Source organism: Pieris napi, chromosome 11 (genome assembly GCF_905475465.1).
Source record: "Pieris napi chromosome 11, ilPieNapi1.2, whole genome shotgun sequence".
Lineage (NCBI taxonomy): Eukaryota > Metazoa > Arthropoda > Insecta > Lepidoptera > Pieridae > Pieris > Pieris napi.
This window is the reverse complement of record NC_062244.1, coordinates 1,347,193-1,364,286: the sequence shown is the minus strand read 5'-3', so window position 1 is coordinate 1,364,286 and position 17,094 is coordinate 1,347,193. Positions and strand designations below refer to the sequence as shown.

At 35.2% G+C, this 17,094-nt stretch overlaps 1 protein-coding gene across 1 annotated transcript; it reads right to left on the bottom strand.

Annotated features, from left to right (window-relative positions):
* Window positions 1-6,487: 6,487 nt before the first annotated feature.
* LOC125054173 (N-acetylneuraminate lyase-like) lies at window positions 6,488-10,980 on the bottom strand. The gene is made up of 7 exons (XM_047655910.1): window positions 10,901-10,980; window positions 10,270-10,399; window positions 9,415-9,560; window positions 8,546-8,714; window positions 7,453-7,598; window positions 6,907-7,078; window positions 6,488-6,695 (listed from the first exon to the last, which is right to left on the bottom strand). Exons 1-7 carry the CDS (start codon window positions 10,916-10,918, stop codon window positions 6,553-6,555), a joined length of 924 nt encoding a protein of 307 aa, XP_047511866.1. The 5' UTR covers window positions 10,919-10,980; the 3' UTR covers window positions 6,488-6,552.
* Window positions 10,981-17,094: the final 6,114 nt, after the last annotated feature.

Here is a 17,094-nt window from a genome sequence, read left to right as displayed (position 1 = left end):
AGAATTGTTTGGAAATACTTCAGTGGGTAGCTGGTTCCACATAGTGGTGGTGCGAGGCACAGTTTTGGAACGACGATATATTTTGTATACTTTGTGTGTTTCTCTGTGTGTGTCTATGTCTCCGTCTACGTCTACGTCTATGTCTGTGTGTTAGTGTATGAACGAACTTAAAATCTAAGCTTACATTGCACTGATAAATATGATTCTAAAACACAAGAGACCATCCTATTCTGATGCATGTAATATTTTTGTCACAAGCGTCACCTTACCGCTCCCAAACAATAAGTTCCCCCAAAAATCATGTTTGCGTTCCGATAACAAGACGAACGTTGTTCTACAGATTCACAATGTTTTCCGAGTGTCTGATCGATTAGGGATCCCGTGTTTGCTTTGTATCATAAAAAGCCTTTTTAACTAATAAGATTATTTAATGACACTCTTTTCTTGAAGGACCCTAAGTCGAATTGGTTCGGAAATACTTCAGTGGGCAGCTGGTTCCACATAGCGGTGGTGCGCGGCAGAAATTACGTTCAGAAACGCTCTGTTGTGTAACGAATGTCAAGGTGATACAGATGGTATTTTGTCGACGTTAGGATGACCATCATGAGCTAACTGGCAGAGTGAGATTCTAAGTTACTGTACATGTGTCAGAAATGACAATATACATGTGTTAGAAATGAAAATAACCTACTTGCCTTTAAAACAATACAGGAAATATAGTATTGTCTTTGATTGACATAACCTTTACACATTTAAAGAAAAAACTTTTTGACCGGATTGAAGTTATGTATTATTATAAATTTACAACTATTTAACATAATTTTAAATAGTGTCACCGTGACCACGCACGCTGTAAAGCACGCGAAACGTTGGATAAATTTAAAATTATGTTAAATAGTTGGAAATTTATAATAATACATAACTTCAATCCGGTCAAAAAGTTTTTTCTTTAAATACAGGAAACAGTTATTTCTCGGAAACAAGGGCCTATGAACAAAGGACCTCTGGTTTTTATTCAGAGCCATCATTGTTATGAAGATGTGTTGTGGACAATTGGATAGATATTTCTAATAATAATAAAAAAGTGCGTGCATACAAAGTACACATGTCAGAAGTGAAACTTCTTTGGCAAACTAACTTTTAAGTCTTGTTCATATTTATACAAATCTGAAACTTTAGATTTCCGAGACTTAGAGGGAGGGAAAAGGAAGATATGTTAGGAATTTAGTGAATTTAATTGTCAATGAAATATTAAAAGTGTCGAAAATTTTATTTTATTTTATTGTGGCATTTTGCCACGTGTTTTTACTATCGTCATTTGTGATTTCAATAAATTATTTTGCATAAAATATAAAATACTAATATTTCACAAATTCTCTTTGCGAAATTATAATTTTAAAAATAGAATTTCTATATATATGGTAATTTGCCCTTCTCACTCTCTCTATCGGTCTCAATGGCTATCTCCCTTTTCTTCGACAAAAACGCTGCATATCTTCGTGACGCTAATATTATTATTATAGCGTTTCATCCGTAAAAAATTTATCATCATGCGCCTAAATAAATTTTACTTCAAAAAAAAAAACAATAAGTATTTAATGATTTCGAAGATTCATATTAAACCGATTATTATTAACTATTTATGTATTTAAAAGGAATTTTCGAACATTGTCTGATATGAGAAAACGGTACTTTAAAGAAAATATTCTAAACTTTACTTTAAGAATTCTTTGATATTTTCTAATTAAGTAATTCGAAATTTTAACGTTATATATACATTATACATGTATATATTTTGGATGATATAACATGATTGTGTCAGCTTTTGTTATACTTTCAAGGCAAATAAATAATTTAACTATAATTATTTAATTCCTTGTTTTGTGTAAATACACTATACAGGGCATTATCGTAATTTTTTTTATTCTAACTAGCTGCAAAACAATATAATATACAAATATCCATCCCTTCGTAATCCTATCGACTCTAGTGTATTAAGTTAAAGATTTATTGGAACAAAAATGACACATACGCAAGGTATTTCTTGCAATATTTGTATAAAGGGGAGAGAAACCAATGTATATTGAGCTGAGCTACCGGAAGAGTGTTTTAATATTGAAACTATCTAATTGTTTTGTTTATATTTCTTAAAGTCTCAATGAATCAAAATCCATGGGAAATTTATGTGTATATCATCATCATGCATTTCAGGATTTTTGTCCCCAAATCTTAAGAATTTGACAACGAAAATATTTAAATATTTTGAAATTAAAATTGTAACATTGTATCAACATCTTACGCACTTCACAGCGTAGTTACGAAACGTCTCAAAAGTTTTAAATTAATCTGATTAAAGACGACTCATTGGTCTAGTGGTTAGTACCCCTGACTGCGAATCCATGGGTTCCGGCTTCGATCGGTTCGATCCCCGGCTGAGACGAACATCGATGTGATGAGCATTTGGTGTTGTGCTTAGGTCTTGGGTGTTTAAATATGTATTTATATGTCTATCTATCTATAATATGTATGTATATCCATTGCCTAGTACCCATAACACAAGCTTCACCAGCTTAGCATGGGACTAGGGCAATTGGTGTGAATTGTCTTAAAAAACAAAACAAAACAATCTACATTATTGTTCAAAACAGGTTATTGAGACATAACTTTGTACTGGCCTTGTGTATCGAGAATTGTTTGATTATATTTTTTTGCGATGTTTTTGATATGAGCTTAAGACACTAAATCTACTATACACTTAGATAAAATTATATATAGATTCATAGCACGGGCAGAAATTCACTTTCTTACCGAAAAGGCCAATACTTTTATATGTTTTTAAATGGGAATAACTGTATACCGCACTCGAAGATATATTGCGCATTATTTGTATCAGAATGTGACCCCAGATTTGACGTGGCAGGTCTACATAGACTGGTCGTTGTTGGCTTCCCAAATAGTTGTAATAAATCATAATATTCAAATTTCTACGCAATGCTTGGTATATTGAAATTGCGGGACATGATCAATGATGTGATTTATTTTAGGGAAATGATATAATAATTGGGATATTAAGCAAATGTCAAAAAAATACTTTTCATCTTTGAAACCTCTGCCCTACACTCTTCTATTGTTTATCAACCATTCAAGTGCAATTCGAATAAACTTAGAGTCCTTCAAGAAAATATACCAATTCTTTAAAAGCCGGCAACGCACTAGCGAGCCCTCCGGCAGTGTCCATGGTTGGCGGTAATCAGAGGTGGTACAAAAAATCAAATTAAATGTAAATTAAATAATATTTTACTTTACTGTTTTGTTTGGGTAAAGTGTCCATGCATGGTTGTATAACTGACCTTAAAATAAGCTTCTCTCTATTAATAATATCACTTTTAGCATTACCAATTATAAACAATTTTCGCATTTGGAGTAAGAGAGAAAATTATATGTAGGCGATTATGACAGCCTTGCGATTCTGTAACTCACTTTTCGAACTCACAAAGCGGTGACGAGCAGTCATTTTATGATTTGACATTCTGATAAAGAGGGAGCTTGTAGTTTATTGTTTAACAGAATGCCAAATCGTAAAATGACTTTCAAAACTTTGATGAACAGCGTTGGACTAGTGGCTTTAGCATGCGACACTCCCTGAGGTCATAGGTTCGAACCCCGGCTGTGCACCAATTGACTCTCTTTCTATGAGCGCATTTAACATTCGCTTGAACGGTGACGAAACCGGCTTGCCTTAGGCACAGGAGGCTGATGGCCTACTTGCCTATTAGATTGACAAATCACGAAACAGATACAGAAATCAGAGGCACAGACCTAAATTGGTAGCGCCCGTGGTAGTTTTAATAAACTTTATTAAAACGAAATCATATTAGTGCATTAATGCTGATATACTTATTTTCCAAGCCCTTACACACACAATACACATTTCAAAGAACACGTATTATTTATTAGGTGAGAAAATGCCGTGATATATCACTGAGAGGGGCACTAAGAAGGAAATTGTCGAATACGTACGCCTGGTGTATATTTATTGATCCTTTGTATATCCTGAATATGGTGGTAAGTTTAATATTATCTTTTATTTAGGGAAAGAGGGTTAAATTTAACAAGCCTGTTTGAATTTCAGCTGTGCGATAAGCTGTTCTTGCTGATTCGGTTAATTTTTGCGAAAACTGGCATAAAATATTTGCCTAAAGTCGATCGATAACTTTTATTAATAATATCTTCATACATAAATCGTAGACTTTTTTCATAGAATATGAGGCAAATGGGCAGGAGGCTCACCTGATGTTAAGTAATACCCATGTACACTCTCAATGCCAGAGCGCGAGTGCGTTGCCGGCCATTTAGGCACTCTCTAGTAGTGGGGAGCTCCCGCTCAGAGGTAAGAACAGTATTCCATGTAGGGCCGAATTTACGAATTTATTGCAAGCGGTGGCTCAGAGTGAAGTACCGTCTTGCCTTGCTGAGCACATCAAGGTCCTTCAAGAAAAGAGCGTACCAATACTTTAAAGTCCGGCAACGCACTCGCGAGACCTCTGGCATTGAGAGTGTCCATGGGCGACGGTATCACTCGACATCAGATGAGCCCGTTTTCCCTCGTTTGTTCTATAAAAAAAACCCGAAGTCGAATAGGTTCGTAAATACTTCAGTAACATGTGAAGAAGGCTCAAATATCACAGCGATGTTTTTCTCTCGAAGTTTCTACGTAAATATTTAGTGTATTCTAACCGACGGTTAAACTATAAATTAAATATAGAACAAATTAACATATCTCCATCTATTTCCACATACATTGGGCTCACGCAAATTGTACCGAAAATCGTAGCGTGTACATTAAATCCGCGTATCTGCGGCTGCCAACGTCGCGATTTATTTTAACACATTTTGTTTATAAATGATATAATGCGATACTGTACGCGTTTCGCGGGGTGTACGTTCGGGAATTATATAGAGCTGTTAATGCGTTTTGGTTCAATGATGCAATAATTTTAAAATTATTGCATGTTTTGTTAAATGTGTGTTATTATTACATTCTTCTTATACATTGCTAAAAGACAAACAAAACACTGTTTTACAAATCCATCAAAACGTCATTCACTCATCGTTCACTGTCTGTATATAACATTTATAAAAGATATTGTAAAGGTGAAAATGTGTCTCTGTACGGAGACATGTCAGACTTTCTTTACACTTATACATTGCTCAAAGGAAACCACCAGTCCAACAACTGACTGGCTGGCCCGAATGTCCAAGTGGCTAAGGTGGAGTTGTTTATAAGCTTAGCAGTCGGGAGTACTTCCTTAACCTGTCAGAGTATACTACAAGTTTGATCCTAACTTCGATAATTCGAGTAAGTCACGATATAGACACAGGCTCATCATGTACAGTACTACTACTACTACTATTACTATTACTACTACTACTACTACTACTACTACTACTACTACTACTACTACTACTACTACTACTACTACTACTACTACTACTACTACTACTACTACTACCAATATCGTCGCCATTTTGAAATGTCCGACTAACATTGTCAGTTAGCTCTCAAATACAACTACAAATTCTGAATACTCTGATTGCTAGGTATCTTAAAAGATATTATATTAATAGTACAGGTAACAAAACCTATCATATCAGTTGTTCCTAAGTTTGTGTCACATTTGTTTAAGCCTAGGAATGCATTTACTAAATACTAGTATACATTATTTTAGACATTTCAATAAATTATCAAGTTGAATGACTTCATATTATTCGCTCTTACCGGCCAAGATTAGTACGTGGCACTTTACTCGCCTATTGTAAAAATTTCAATGAAACTGAGGTAGAAACATGCAATACTCGTATGTATCAAATAAAGATATTTGTGTGATCTGCTCTATATAGATATATTTTTCGGGGTGTTAAGAATCCTCACGTACATTTCTCTCGTGTGTTTATGTAAAGCATTTATTCTTAGGAACCCCCTGGGAGGAACCACAACCCTCTCAGATCAATTGACAAGATGTTTAATTGGATTTGTAATCACAATTTAAGGAGGTTTTTATAACATATAGTATGTTCTATGTTCGTCATAAATATATTGTATGATCAAGTAGAAGATTAAACTAATTTCAAAAAACTTGAAGTAGGTGTAGAATTTTCGTTTAATTTCCCGGACTACAGCACAAATGGTAATAGTCTGAGACGATAGAAATCGTTAACTATGGCCTGTATCTAACATAGAACGAATTTTACCCCAATCAGAGTTTGTAGAAATTTAAACAATTTAATATAATTTTATTTATTTTCTATTTGATTTTTGATTCCTCAAATTTAAGAACTTAAATTTTACACGTATCCAGTTGTAAATTTTGTAAAAAACAGACTAGTTTAAATACTCAACTGAAATCGTAAAAAGTTAATGTACTCTTTCGTCTTTGTCTTTCAAACTGTGTTAACGCTGTGATAAAAAGAAAAAGATGCGTATTTTAGTGTAATAAAACTGATTTATTATTTATAAGTAAGTTGGCAGTAATACAGTGTTTAGTTACTTATTTAAATAATTCCAAGTTTTCGCAATCTCTCTTCTATTCTCTTCTTTCCATCCTCTGTTACGGGCTTCTGTGGTGATGACGCAGGACCAACTTCTATTCCTGTCACTATTTCCATACCCGCTTTCATTACTGGCACCCAACCACCTGTAAATATATACACTCTCTTACTTGTGAGCGATATTATTTAATATTTTCTCTTATTTATAAACGCACTATAATCAACATTTAACAAGTTAATTGTTATTCAACTCATGTTTCTTTAAATAAGAACTATATATATAGTACGTATATATATATATATAGGCTTTCTTGCGATTTAAGAAATATTTATTGTAACATTTTTTTATAACAATACCTTCTGGCACTAAAGCTTCAATGACCAGGCTGAGTTTCTCCTGCAGTTTTCTGGCCTTTTCCACATCGGATTTTTCTATCGCCTCTTGTATTTCTAGTGCTAGTTTTGGCATGAAGTTGTAAACTGTTCCAATACTGGACTTAAGGCCGAGTAGGCCCGCAGGTGCCAGTAACTAAAAATATAAATAAAATAATATTTGAATATTAACGTTTACATGTTTATAACTTGTCATGTTGATAACATGTAAAAAGTTAACTTGCAATAAAATTTTGGGATGGGCTCGTCCCTTATCATTTTGGGGTAGATAGGAGCTGATTCTCAGACTTACTGAATATGCATAAAACATTTCATAAGAATCGGTCGAGCCGTTTCGGAGGAGTATGGGAACGAACATTGTGACACGAGAATTTTATATATTAGATAATATACTAGTGTACACAATATAGTGTTTATACCTAGAGTGAACAGTGGCATATGTACAGACAACGGTGTATACTGTTGTATGTCGATAGCAAATAATGTATGTATAATAAAAGAAGTTCTTACAGTGGCAGTTCCCAAGAAAATCTGCTGGTCATCTTTAAGGTTCCGTAACACCTGAGCCGCCTCGCTTAGATCATTGGAGGAAAACTTGATGCCTTTGAATGTGGGTATACGCTTGGTGGCTTCGGAGACGAACGCTGGCATATTTACTAAAAAGAAAAGTGTTTTATGACGGGCGAATCATTTTAGGGTAGTCATCAGCCCATGCTCACGCATCTTAGTGGGTTGCCGGCCTTTGAGGAAGGTATATACATTCTTTAAGCAATTGGTATCTCACAAGGAAGACCCCAAGACGAGATGATCTAGAAAAAGTCCTAGTATGATAGCAGCGCTTCGAACCCATGACCCTTATCTCATCCGGCTTTAACCACTTAGCTACGGAGATGGTATCTAAAAGGTTATAAATAGGTACGTCTAGATAATGCAATTGAATCGTGTATTTGTTATGAATAAATTATTTTTTTTATGTTACACGAGGCAAACGGGCAGGAGGCTCACCGGATCTTAAGTGATACCGCCGCCCATGGACACTCACACTGCCGGGAGGGCTCGCAAGCACGCTGCCCGCATTTTAAGAATTGGTACGCTCTTTTCTTGGTTCGGTTCATATTCTTTTATAAAAGAATTTTAGCCAAAGGTTCAAATTTCACGATTTTTTGCAAGTGAATTATTGATTAGTGAGCATCTAGGCACGCGATTGTTAACTCTAAAATAAATAAATAAAATAAATAAATCAGTGGCACTACAACCATTTTAGTTCTGGACCTCATATTTCTGTATTTTTTTCATGAACATTTATTACTCTAATAGGCAAGTAGGTGATCAGCCTCCTGTGCCTGACGCACGCCGTTGATTTTTTCGGTTCCTCACAATGTTTCCTTCACCGTTCGAGCGAATATTAAATGCACAATGCCCATAGAAATAAAGTCCATTGGTGCACAGCCGGGGATCGAACCTACGACCTCAGGGATGAGATTCGCACGCTGAAGCCGCTAGGCCAACATTGCATTGCTGATTGTTAACACACGCTTTCACAACTCTACAACTCTTAGCGCCTATTTTAAAGTTGTATTATATAAGTAAATGTCTTAAGTACCTATAACATTGCTCATATGCGGTATGTGGTAATATAAAATGGGAAGATTGGGGGCAGATTTTGCGACAGTCTCCACATAGTCCACGAGATCGGTTACGTTCTGAGGTCGGAAGTATGTTTCTGGTAACGTAAGAATGGAGTCCGCGCCACTCTTGGCACAGAAATCAGCCTGAAAAATAGATAAAATAGTAAGAAATCTATTTTTTAACTGCCCTTTATTTTGTCTCCTACGTAATAGAGTACGAGTAATAGACTGTAAAAAGAGTGATTTTGAACCCTGTAGGGAAAAAGAATATGCGTTCCTCACGCTATTTCACACCAAAAAATGGTTTATGTGTGTAAGATACACAAATATTATAAAGAGGGAAGATTTGTATGTAAGTAATAAGTATGTATGTGACGAATTGTCTCAAAAAGTACTGGACCGATTTTAAAAATTATTTCACCATTTAAATGCTACGCTATCACTGATTAATATAGGTTATTTTAATTACAAGAAAAAAATTAAAATCCCTACTAGAACTACAATAATGTTACCGAAAGTATAAATAAATGCCTATAAAATATCTTTCATCGCATACGTTGCAAATACTATTGATGATAGAACAACACAATATTAAGGAAAAAACCTACATTTGCGAAGCCGGGACGGGACGCTAAAAGGAATATGAAACAGGTCCAGGAGAAAAGGAGAGCCTTAGGTGGAGTGCCACTTCCAGGTACTTAATTAAAATTATTAGTGAAATTGAAATTTTAATTTAGCATAACTTTGACCAGTAATTTTTTTTACCAACCAACTCTTGATAGTGCTTTATTTAAAGGAGTAAAATGAGACTGTTTTAGACTATAATATATATTATCATATCTACCATTTCAAGTACGTCAGGCATAGATGCACCCCCAACTTGCACCATCACGTGAAGATCTCTAACTTTTGATGCTTTCACCCATTCTTCTATTAATTTCTTCTTTTCTGGCATTGAAAGGCACATGTGTCCTCCTGCTGTACCCCCAACTGTAAATTGATACAAGATTTATTTCCAAAATCCCGTAACATTGAATCTAATGGAGATTAGTCTTCTTTGCCTAACCTGCCCGAATTTTTTTTTGTTGGGACTCTAATCTCAGACCACCTTACCTTGGTTACCTTATAACCACTAAGTTATAAGATAAGTATAACTATAAGTATAAGTATATATTTTTGAAGCGGTTATACGAGAACTATAACCGCTGCAAAAATATATACTTATTAAAAATGGCGTTGTTTGTCTTCAGAATCAGGTTTCTATAAAAGGTTTTTTTTTATAAAACAAAAAGTATGTTGAATCAGCTGTGACTTGCTGCTGTTTTTTGATGCTAAGAGAGGAGTGAGGACGCTATACTTCCAGGTGTTCTTCTGCGGGTTCACCAACCTGAAGGTCCGATCCTCGACCAATCTACAAACTGTTGGTTGTAGGTTTACAGACTAAAAGAAGGCTCATGTAGGAATATCTATATATAGATAGTACTGGCGCACCTGACAGACTTTGTCCTGCATGATATTGCAGTATAGATATATAGCCTAGACATCGACTGCAGCCCGGGCTAATTTGTGGATGGAAACCATCCAGGGCGACACCCCAACGCATACAAAAACATTAATTCAAATCGGTCCAGTCGTTTAAGAGGAGTCCAGTGACATACACACGTAATTATATATGTAAATATTCGTTTAAAAAGCATACCCAGGACTCCTTTAATTCCGCTTTTGCTGATGAAATCGGCATATTTTGGTATGACATCATAGTTGACAGTAAGGTCTTGTTTGAGTGGTGTAAAAACTGGTGGCATTAAACCACGAGCCTTGAAGGTAACCTAAAAACATAGGTTATATATATTACTATTATGTTGGTAGATTACTATCTTATCTGTGTGTAAAAATACGAATTTTACACACATACACACAATTTATGTCTTAGAAAATGGGGGCCTTTCATGTATCACGTAAGCATTTACTGCAATTTATCCCTCCCCCCACTTATTTTGTTAGCAAAGGTAAGCAAAGCTCTAAACAAGAATAGTACATAAACATATTAATATTTTCTAGGAATCCTCGAAAATGCAATTCGTTTTCAAGCATAAGCAATGTGTGGGTAATATGTGTTAAAAGTAAATAGTTACTGTTGACGTAATCACCAAATAAGAAAATCAAAGATAAATATAGTGCTACGTAAATGAAATAGGCCATGAACGGCCCCATGTAAGTAAAGTATATATAAGGGTAATCCAAGAATATCAATCAAATAATTTTTAACAGTTTTAAACCCGCTTTGGTATCGTGGTCAGCGAGATTCGTGTTATTTATTATATACTTACATTTTTCAAAGTTGACATATTACTGATAAACTAAATATTATATAAGACGTTATCAACGGTGACAAGACACTGTAGTAAAGGAAGAGAAAAAGATAATATTAAAATAAACGTTTAAAAACGTTTATTTTAATATTATCATCTTTATTATATTGATAAGAGCGATAAAAACGTTTGGAATATTGTCAACATAATGTAATATTTATTCCTTCTCTATAAAGCCAATATCGATTTAAATACTAGTTTTTGAATTTATTTAATTAAAAAAGCTTCTTTCGATGTAGTTCTCAATAACCGTAGCGCTGATTTCGCAAAATTATATGGTACGAAAACTCAGTATTGAAAATCAGACTTTTCTATTATTTATATAATGGCGCGTCTAAACGGGCCATGTTTTGCTGCAATTGATGGCTGCAACACTGTGGCCGGCAACATTGCAAACAATAGCAGCCACACTATGCAATATTGCAGTAATGTCCCGGCCATATAGCCAAACATGTTTTGTATAGCCACATATGGCCGATATTGCCCCGATGGGTGGCCGGACGATCGCTAGGCTATCGAATTCAACTGCAATATTGCACAGCCAGTTCTATTGTTGTTTCAGTCACTCTCTTTATTATGGCACAGTGTATCCTTTTCTACGCGACATGACATTTGCTATGAGTGAAGTGTGCCTGTTGCTATATTCTGTGTTTTGCGATCAGCTGCATTTTGACGTTAAATTAAATATTAATTAAAATTCAAGACTCAAATTGTCTACAGTTTCACGCCTATTTAAGTAAGGTCGAATCCACAATCTCTTCTTTTTCTATTTCTTTTTTAAAACAATATAAGCTGCTGCGATCAGTGTGATTTCGTCAGCCATTGTTGCCGGTTTGTGTGGCCCGTTTATGAGTCTGCATCATGGGCCATACTATTGCAGACATATTGCAACACATTGCCCAGCCATAGATTGTTCGGCCATCAGCTGCATTAAAATATTTTTCTAATGGCCGGACAATTAGTTGCCAACAGTGCAGCCATCAATTGCAGCAAAACATGGCCCGTTTAGACGCGCCATAAGACTTACACTAGTTATATTCAAATACAGTTGTGTAAAGCACGTTATCAGGCTTGGCTATTACTGCATTTCAAGTCACGCTTTATACGTACTTTTGTTTGCTTAACAATACTAACATAGCACCCAAGACTAACCCATTTTCGTTTAGCCTATTAACGTCTACTGCTAAGCATAGTAATATCCCCTAAATTGCCAGTACAATCGGTTCCCCGCGGTACATCCAACGCCTTATCTCCACCCTCACCAGGTGTCCATCTAGTAGATCAATGGACCTGGACTTATAGAGTATAAGTAGAAGAGCAGCTTTATTACACCTGATAACAATTGCGGGCCGAACACTGCCGCTTTCCATACGTACATACATACATCTTAACCATAATACATAGAATCCACGACGCACAGGAATAGCTTTGGTCTCCTAATTATGAAAACAATTGACAATTGACTTGAACCGTTTCCATAATAACACGTCACAAAGACAATTGCTCACTTCGTGACAAAGCGGTCGATCCTTTGGAAATTTCACATGACTTCACTAAATGCATGCTTTGTACTGCATACAGGGTAAGTATTCCAAATTTTACACGTGTGCCTTAGTACTAAGCGTGCGACTACCAAAGGAGGTTTCTCACCAAAGCCAGCTCCTTCCACTTGACGGGGTTTATCTGCATCTTCTACCGCATTTACCATTTTTTTTTTATAGAACGGGGGGCGAACGGGCAGGCTGCTCACCTGATGTTAAGTGATACCGCCGCCCATAGACACTCTCAATGCCAGAGGGCTCGCGAGTGCGTTGCCGGCCTTTTAAGAATTGGTACGCTCTTTTCTTCCTAAGTCGAATTGGTTCGGAAATACTTCAGTGGGCAGCTGGTTCCACATAGTGGTGGTGCGCGGCAAAAACTGCCTTGAAAAACGCTCAGTTGTGGAACGGCGGACGTCGAGGTGATACGGGTGAAACTTCGTATTGGACAATGGACAGTGATCAGAGAAGTAGTTCAGATTAATAAATGCAGCTGAGTTTCATGATCGCACGTCGAGGCAGAGTACAAAATTCAACCCGTATCACCTCGGGTCCATCAAGAAAAGAGTGTACCAATTCTAAAAAGGCCGGCACTTGCAAGCGCTCTGGCATTGAGAGTTCCCATGTGTGTGCCCACTTAACATCAAGTAGGCTTCCTGACCGTTTGCCCCCTATTAAAAAAAAATTGTGTGTACTTATGTACACGCGTTAGAATTTATACTCCTTAAGCTTAACGAGATAAAAAATCTTTTCAAAAATGTGATTCTACGTTTGTAGAAAAAACGACACTAACAATAGAAAAAACTAAAATATTGACTATAGCTAACTTCAGGGTGTCGGTTTTTTGTGACGGTGCACGCACCCTAAAAATTTACTCTCATAATTTTTCCTTAACGCGCCAAAAGAAGTATAACTTAAATAAGGTGTATTCAAATCGCGGCTGTACTCCAATACATTAAACTATCCATTTGCAACACTCCAACAGTAAGAAAGTGGCATATTACATGTTTGCACACAAGGTCCGTTACATCTAAGTATTAGCTAGCTGTCAGAATCTAAACTATTCCTTTACGCCACTCCTGGCCCAAGCAACCTTCGGGCATTATTACTAGGTATTTGATACCAAAGGTGAAAATTTGTGCTCTCTGTAATAACATGATAATTAATGTACCACAAAGAACGGCATACCTCGTTCCTGTATATTCTAAATGTGAAAGGCACACAATTGTCAGTCGTAAGCATAAGGTGAAAATTATGGGAACAATAAGAGGTTAGACCAGTGTTTCTAACCCAACCTTTTTGTGCCATGCCCCCTCTAAAGTCAAAGTCAAAAATCATTTACTCATATAGGTAACACCAGGTACACTTATTTTACATTTACTTTTAGTTCTTAAAACAAGGTCGTAGAACGGAAGAGAAAAACTGTCAGTAAACTCTCCGCCACTCCTTTCTCTTCTATGTTAATAAATTGTTCACTTAAGAAAATTAAATGACAGGTTTAAGGAGAAATTACTAGGAAATTGTTAACAAAACAATAAAAAAGGTCGAGTCCATTTTCGAATTGCCCCTCTTTACAATAAAATTGCCCCCCTGGGGGGTGATGGCCCACAGTGGGATAGACTGATATTAAAGTAACATCTATTTTACCTAGGAATAGTTCTAAATACGCACAACCACTCACTTATAAATACAAAATAAAATAAAAAAAAATATGTTTATTATGGAACATAAGATACATGTATCACTTATTCCACGTCATTAAATTTGAATTTGTAGGCATCCCTACTCATCGGCAAAGAAGACAGAGGGTGTAGGCCGAGAGAAAAAGCCGGCGTAAAAAACTCTCGGTACTCTTTTAAAATATCAAATCATCAAACAACACTTATTTTAAAACAAATTAATTAGAGGTAGCCTGTCTAGCACAAGTCCCAGGCCCTTTTATCAACTAGATAATCGTTGACTGTATAGTAAGCCTTTTTACACAGCTTTTCTTTAATACATTTCTTAAATTTATTGAAAGGCAGAGATAAAAGAGCCTCTGGGATTTTATTAAAGAAGAGTATCCCTTTCCCCAAAAAAGAGAATTATAAAACAGAGCGTAACAAAATTAAAGATAATAAAATCAAATGTGGTGTTCGATCATGTTAAATTATTCTTTACCCTCAACAAAATTTAAAATATCTTACAAACATAAAGTAACGATAGTGACAAATATGTTATACTTAACGAAAACTATCCGAAAGTCATGTGAGGTATCGCCCAATGACCGCGGCGCTCCGTCAAAGAAGTTAGCCACACATCACTTACCATAATAGTGAGATCAAACGAGCATAGACCTTAGAATATTTAGACAAACTATTGATTTCCAACACACAAATATACAGTATTTTTTCACCTAGCTCTCTTATATAGTCTTTCCTTGCTCAACGAATAAGTATCGCAAAGCCAATAAATAAGGAAATGCCATCATTAAAGATACACGGACCAAACTTTTTAAATTTATCTTTATCCATTATTATTATTAATATGCAGATAAACGATTATATTTACATATAAATAAAATTAAAAACACAAAAAAATTTTCACAGTAAAGAAGTATATTATCAGGCCCTAATTTCAGACCGTCAAACTTAAATCTAGTTTCAAGACATCTCAAACTGTTTTAGGTATGACATTTGACCTATTTGACAGGGCTCTTGACAAGATTGGGACTTGAGATACGAATTAGAATACCCTCAATGTTGTTTAATTCTGTTTTTGATGCATTTATCTATAATCGCTATATATTAAAACCATTCTAATTGTCATGTTTAAGATACGTGTACATTGTCACTATATGAGTGACAGCTTCAACAATATATGTATTCTTTTGAATTACTGTTATAGGATATTGTATATTGATGTGTAGATCATTTACTTTTACATACAAAAAATATCCGATATATGCGTGAAATATAATGGACTTTTTTAATATAGTGTCTGTATATTACAACTCTATATTTCCCTCAGGCGATATGTACAGAGGTCTCTACAAAGCTGATACGTGGCATTACTCTTAACATTATACTCAGGTGTTACCTACATTAAATATTAAATTCTGAAGGCATTGATAAAAACTTACAAAATTAATATTGAAATCAGTTATTCATATTATGACACTTGCCATAGCGTATTAATTAAACTATTGATTTGAAAGTTCCAGGCCTTAAGCGGAACAAGCCAAGACCATGCTGAGCTTTGAAGAGCTTTTTATACGACATTTTGCTCCCATACATCGGGATTTTAACATATTTTTACTAACTATATGTGTCAGTGTCAGCTAAGTTGATTGGCGTGTCCTAGCATCTTCTACAGCTTTATCATGAGGAGTAAGGCAGTTTCTGACGCGCACCACCTGTTTGTGGGACCAGCTGCCAGCATGTAAATCCAAATCGATTCGACTAAGGGTCCTTCACAAAAAGAGCTTACCATTCCCTAAAAGGTCGGTAACACACCCGCTAACCCCCGGCGTTACAGGTGTCTGAAGTTGCCTGCTCCTATTCGTTTATTTCCTGTCCCATAAAAAAAAACTCCAAATCGATTGTCAAATAACTAATCACTTATGCAAGTTGATTGATAATTCTAGGTTGAGGTTAAGGGTTAAACTAACCTCTCGTAAGTGAATTAGTGATTAACCTGACACTTCAAACTGTTCAACTTTAAGTGCTTGTTAGCTATTCACCTGTTACCGATAAACTGTTTATTTTACAGTCGGGTATTATTTTAACCTTTAAGTATTTAAAACTTAGATAATAATATGGAAAAAAGTTTTTAAAACTAATAATAAAATTGTCTCTGCTCAAAGACATCATTTATCATCACGATATAGTTTTAAGACTAATAACTAATTTAAGTCTATTTAATTATTTATTTATTCGAGATTACCACATAATATTATATCTACGGTGATACAACATACAAACTCTTTTATCTAAAACAATTGAAATAAATACAAGATAAAACAGAAATACAATAAAAATACCAGAAATTTTTCTTAAGCAGAAAAATAATAATAGAAACAGGATTAGGTACGTGATTGTCACTTAACAATGTTTTTTTTTAAATTGATCAGCCCACTACCGTTTAATCCGTTATAACCACGAAGAATTCGCAAGAGAGGTGCCTGAAGAGAAGAGCCTGAACTCCTAGGTTAGTTTTTGCAGACAGAATTTGAAAAACTTTGTCTAACCTAAACTACTAAAAAGGATATAATTAGCATAATGTCCAATAACACTACCTACAGTCTCTATTAAGAGGAAGAAACTCTGTTCTTGTGTACTATTTTTTTCCACTTACCACTATATAACATATAATACTAAACAACATATAAAAGGCATATTTAAGTATAATCTGGGAGCTAACTAAAAGCGATATACATACTATAATCTAAACTTATTCCGTTTCATAGTTATAAATTTCATATCGTTTTTTTAAACCAACTCTACCTAAAACTTTTAATTATTGTGTTCTTTTCGCTTGAGAGGGACCGGGATTTATCTGTATCTGTCAGTCTGTTTAATTAATATTTTTATGGTTAGTGAACAGCCTTCTGTGCCTGACACATATTTGTGTCTA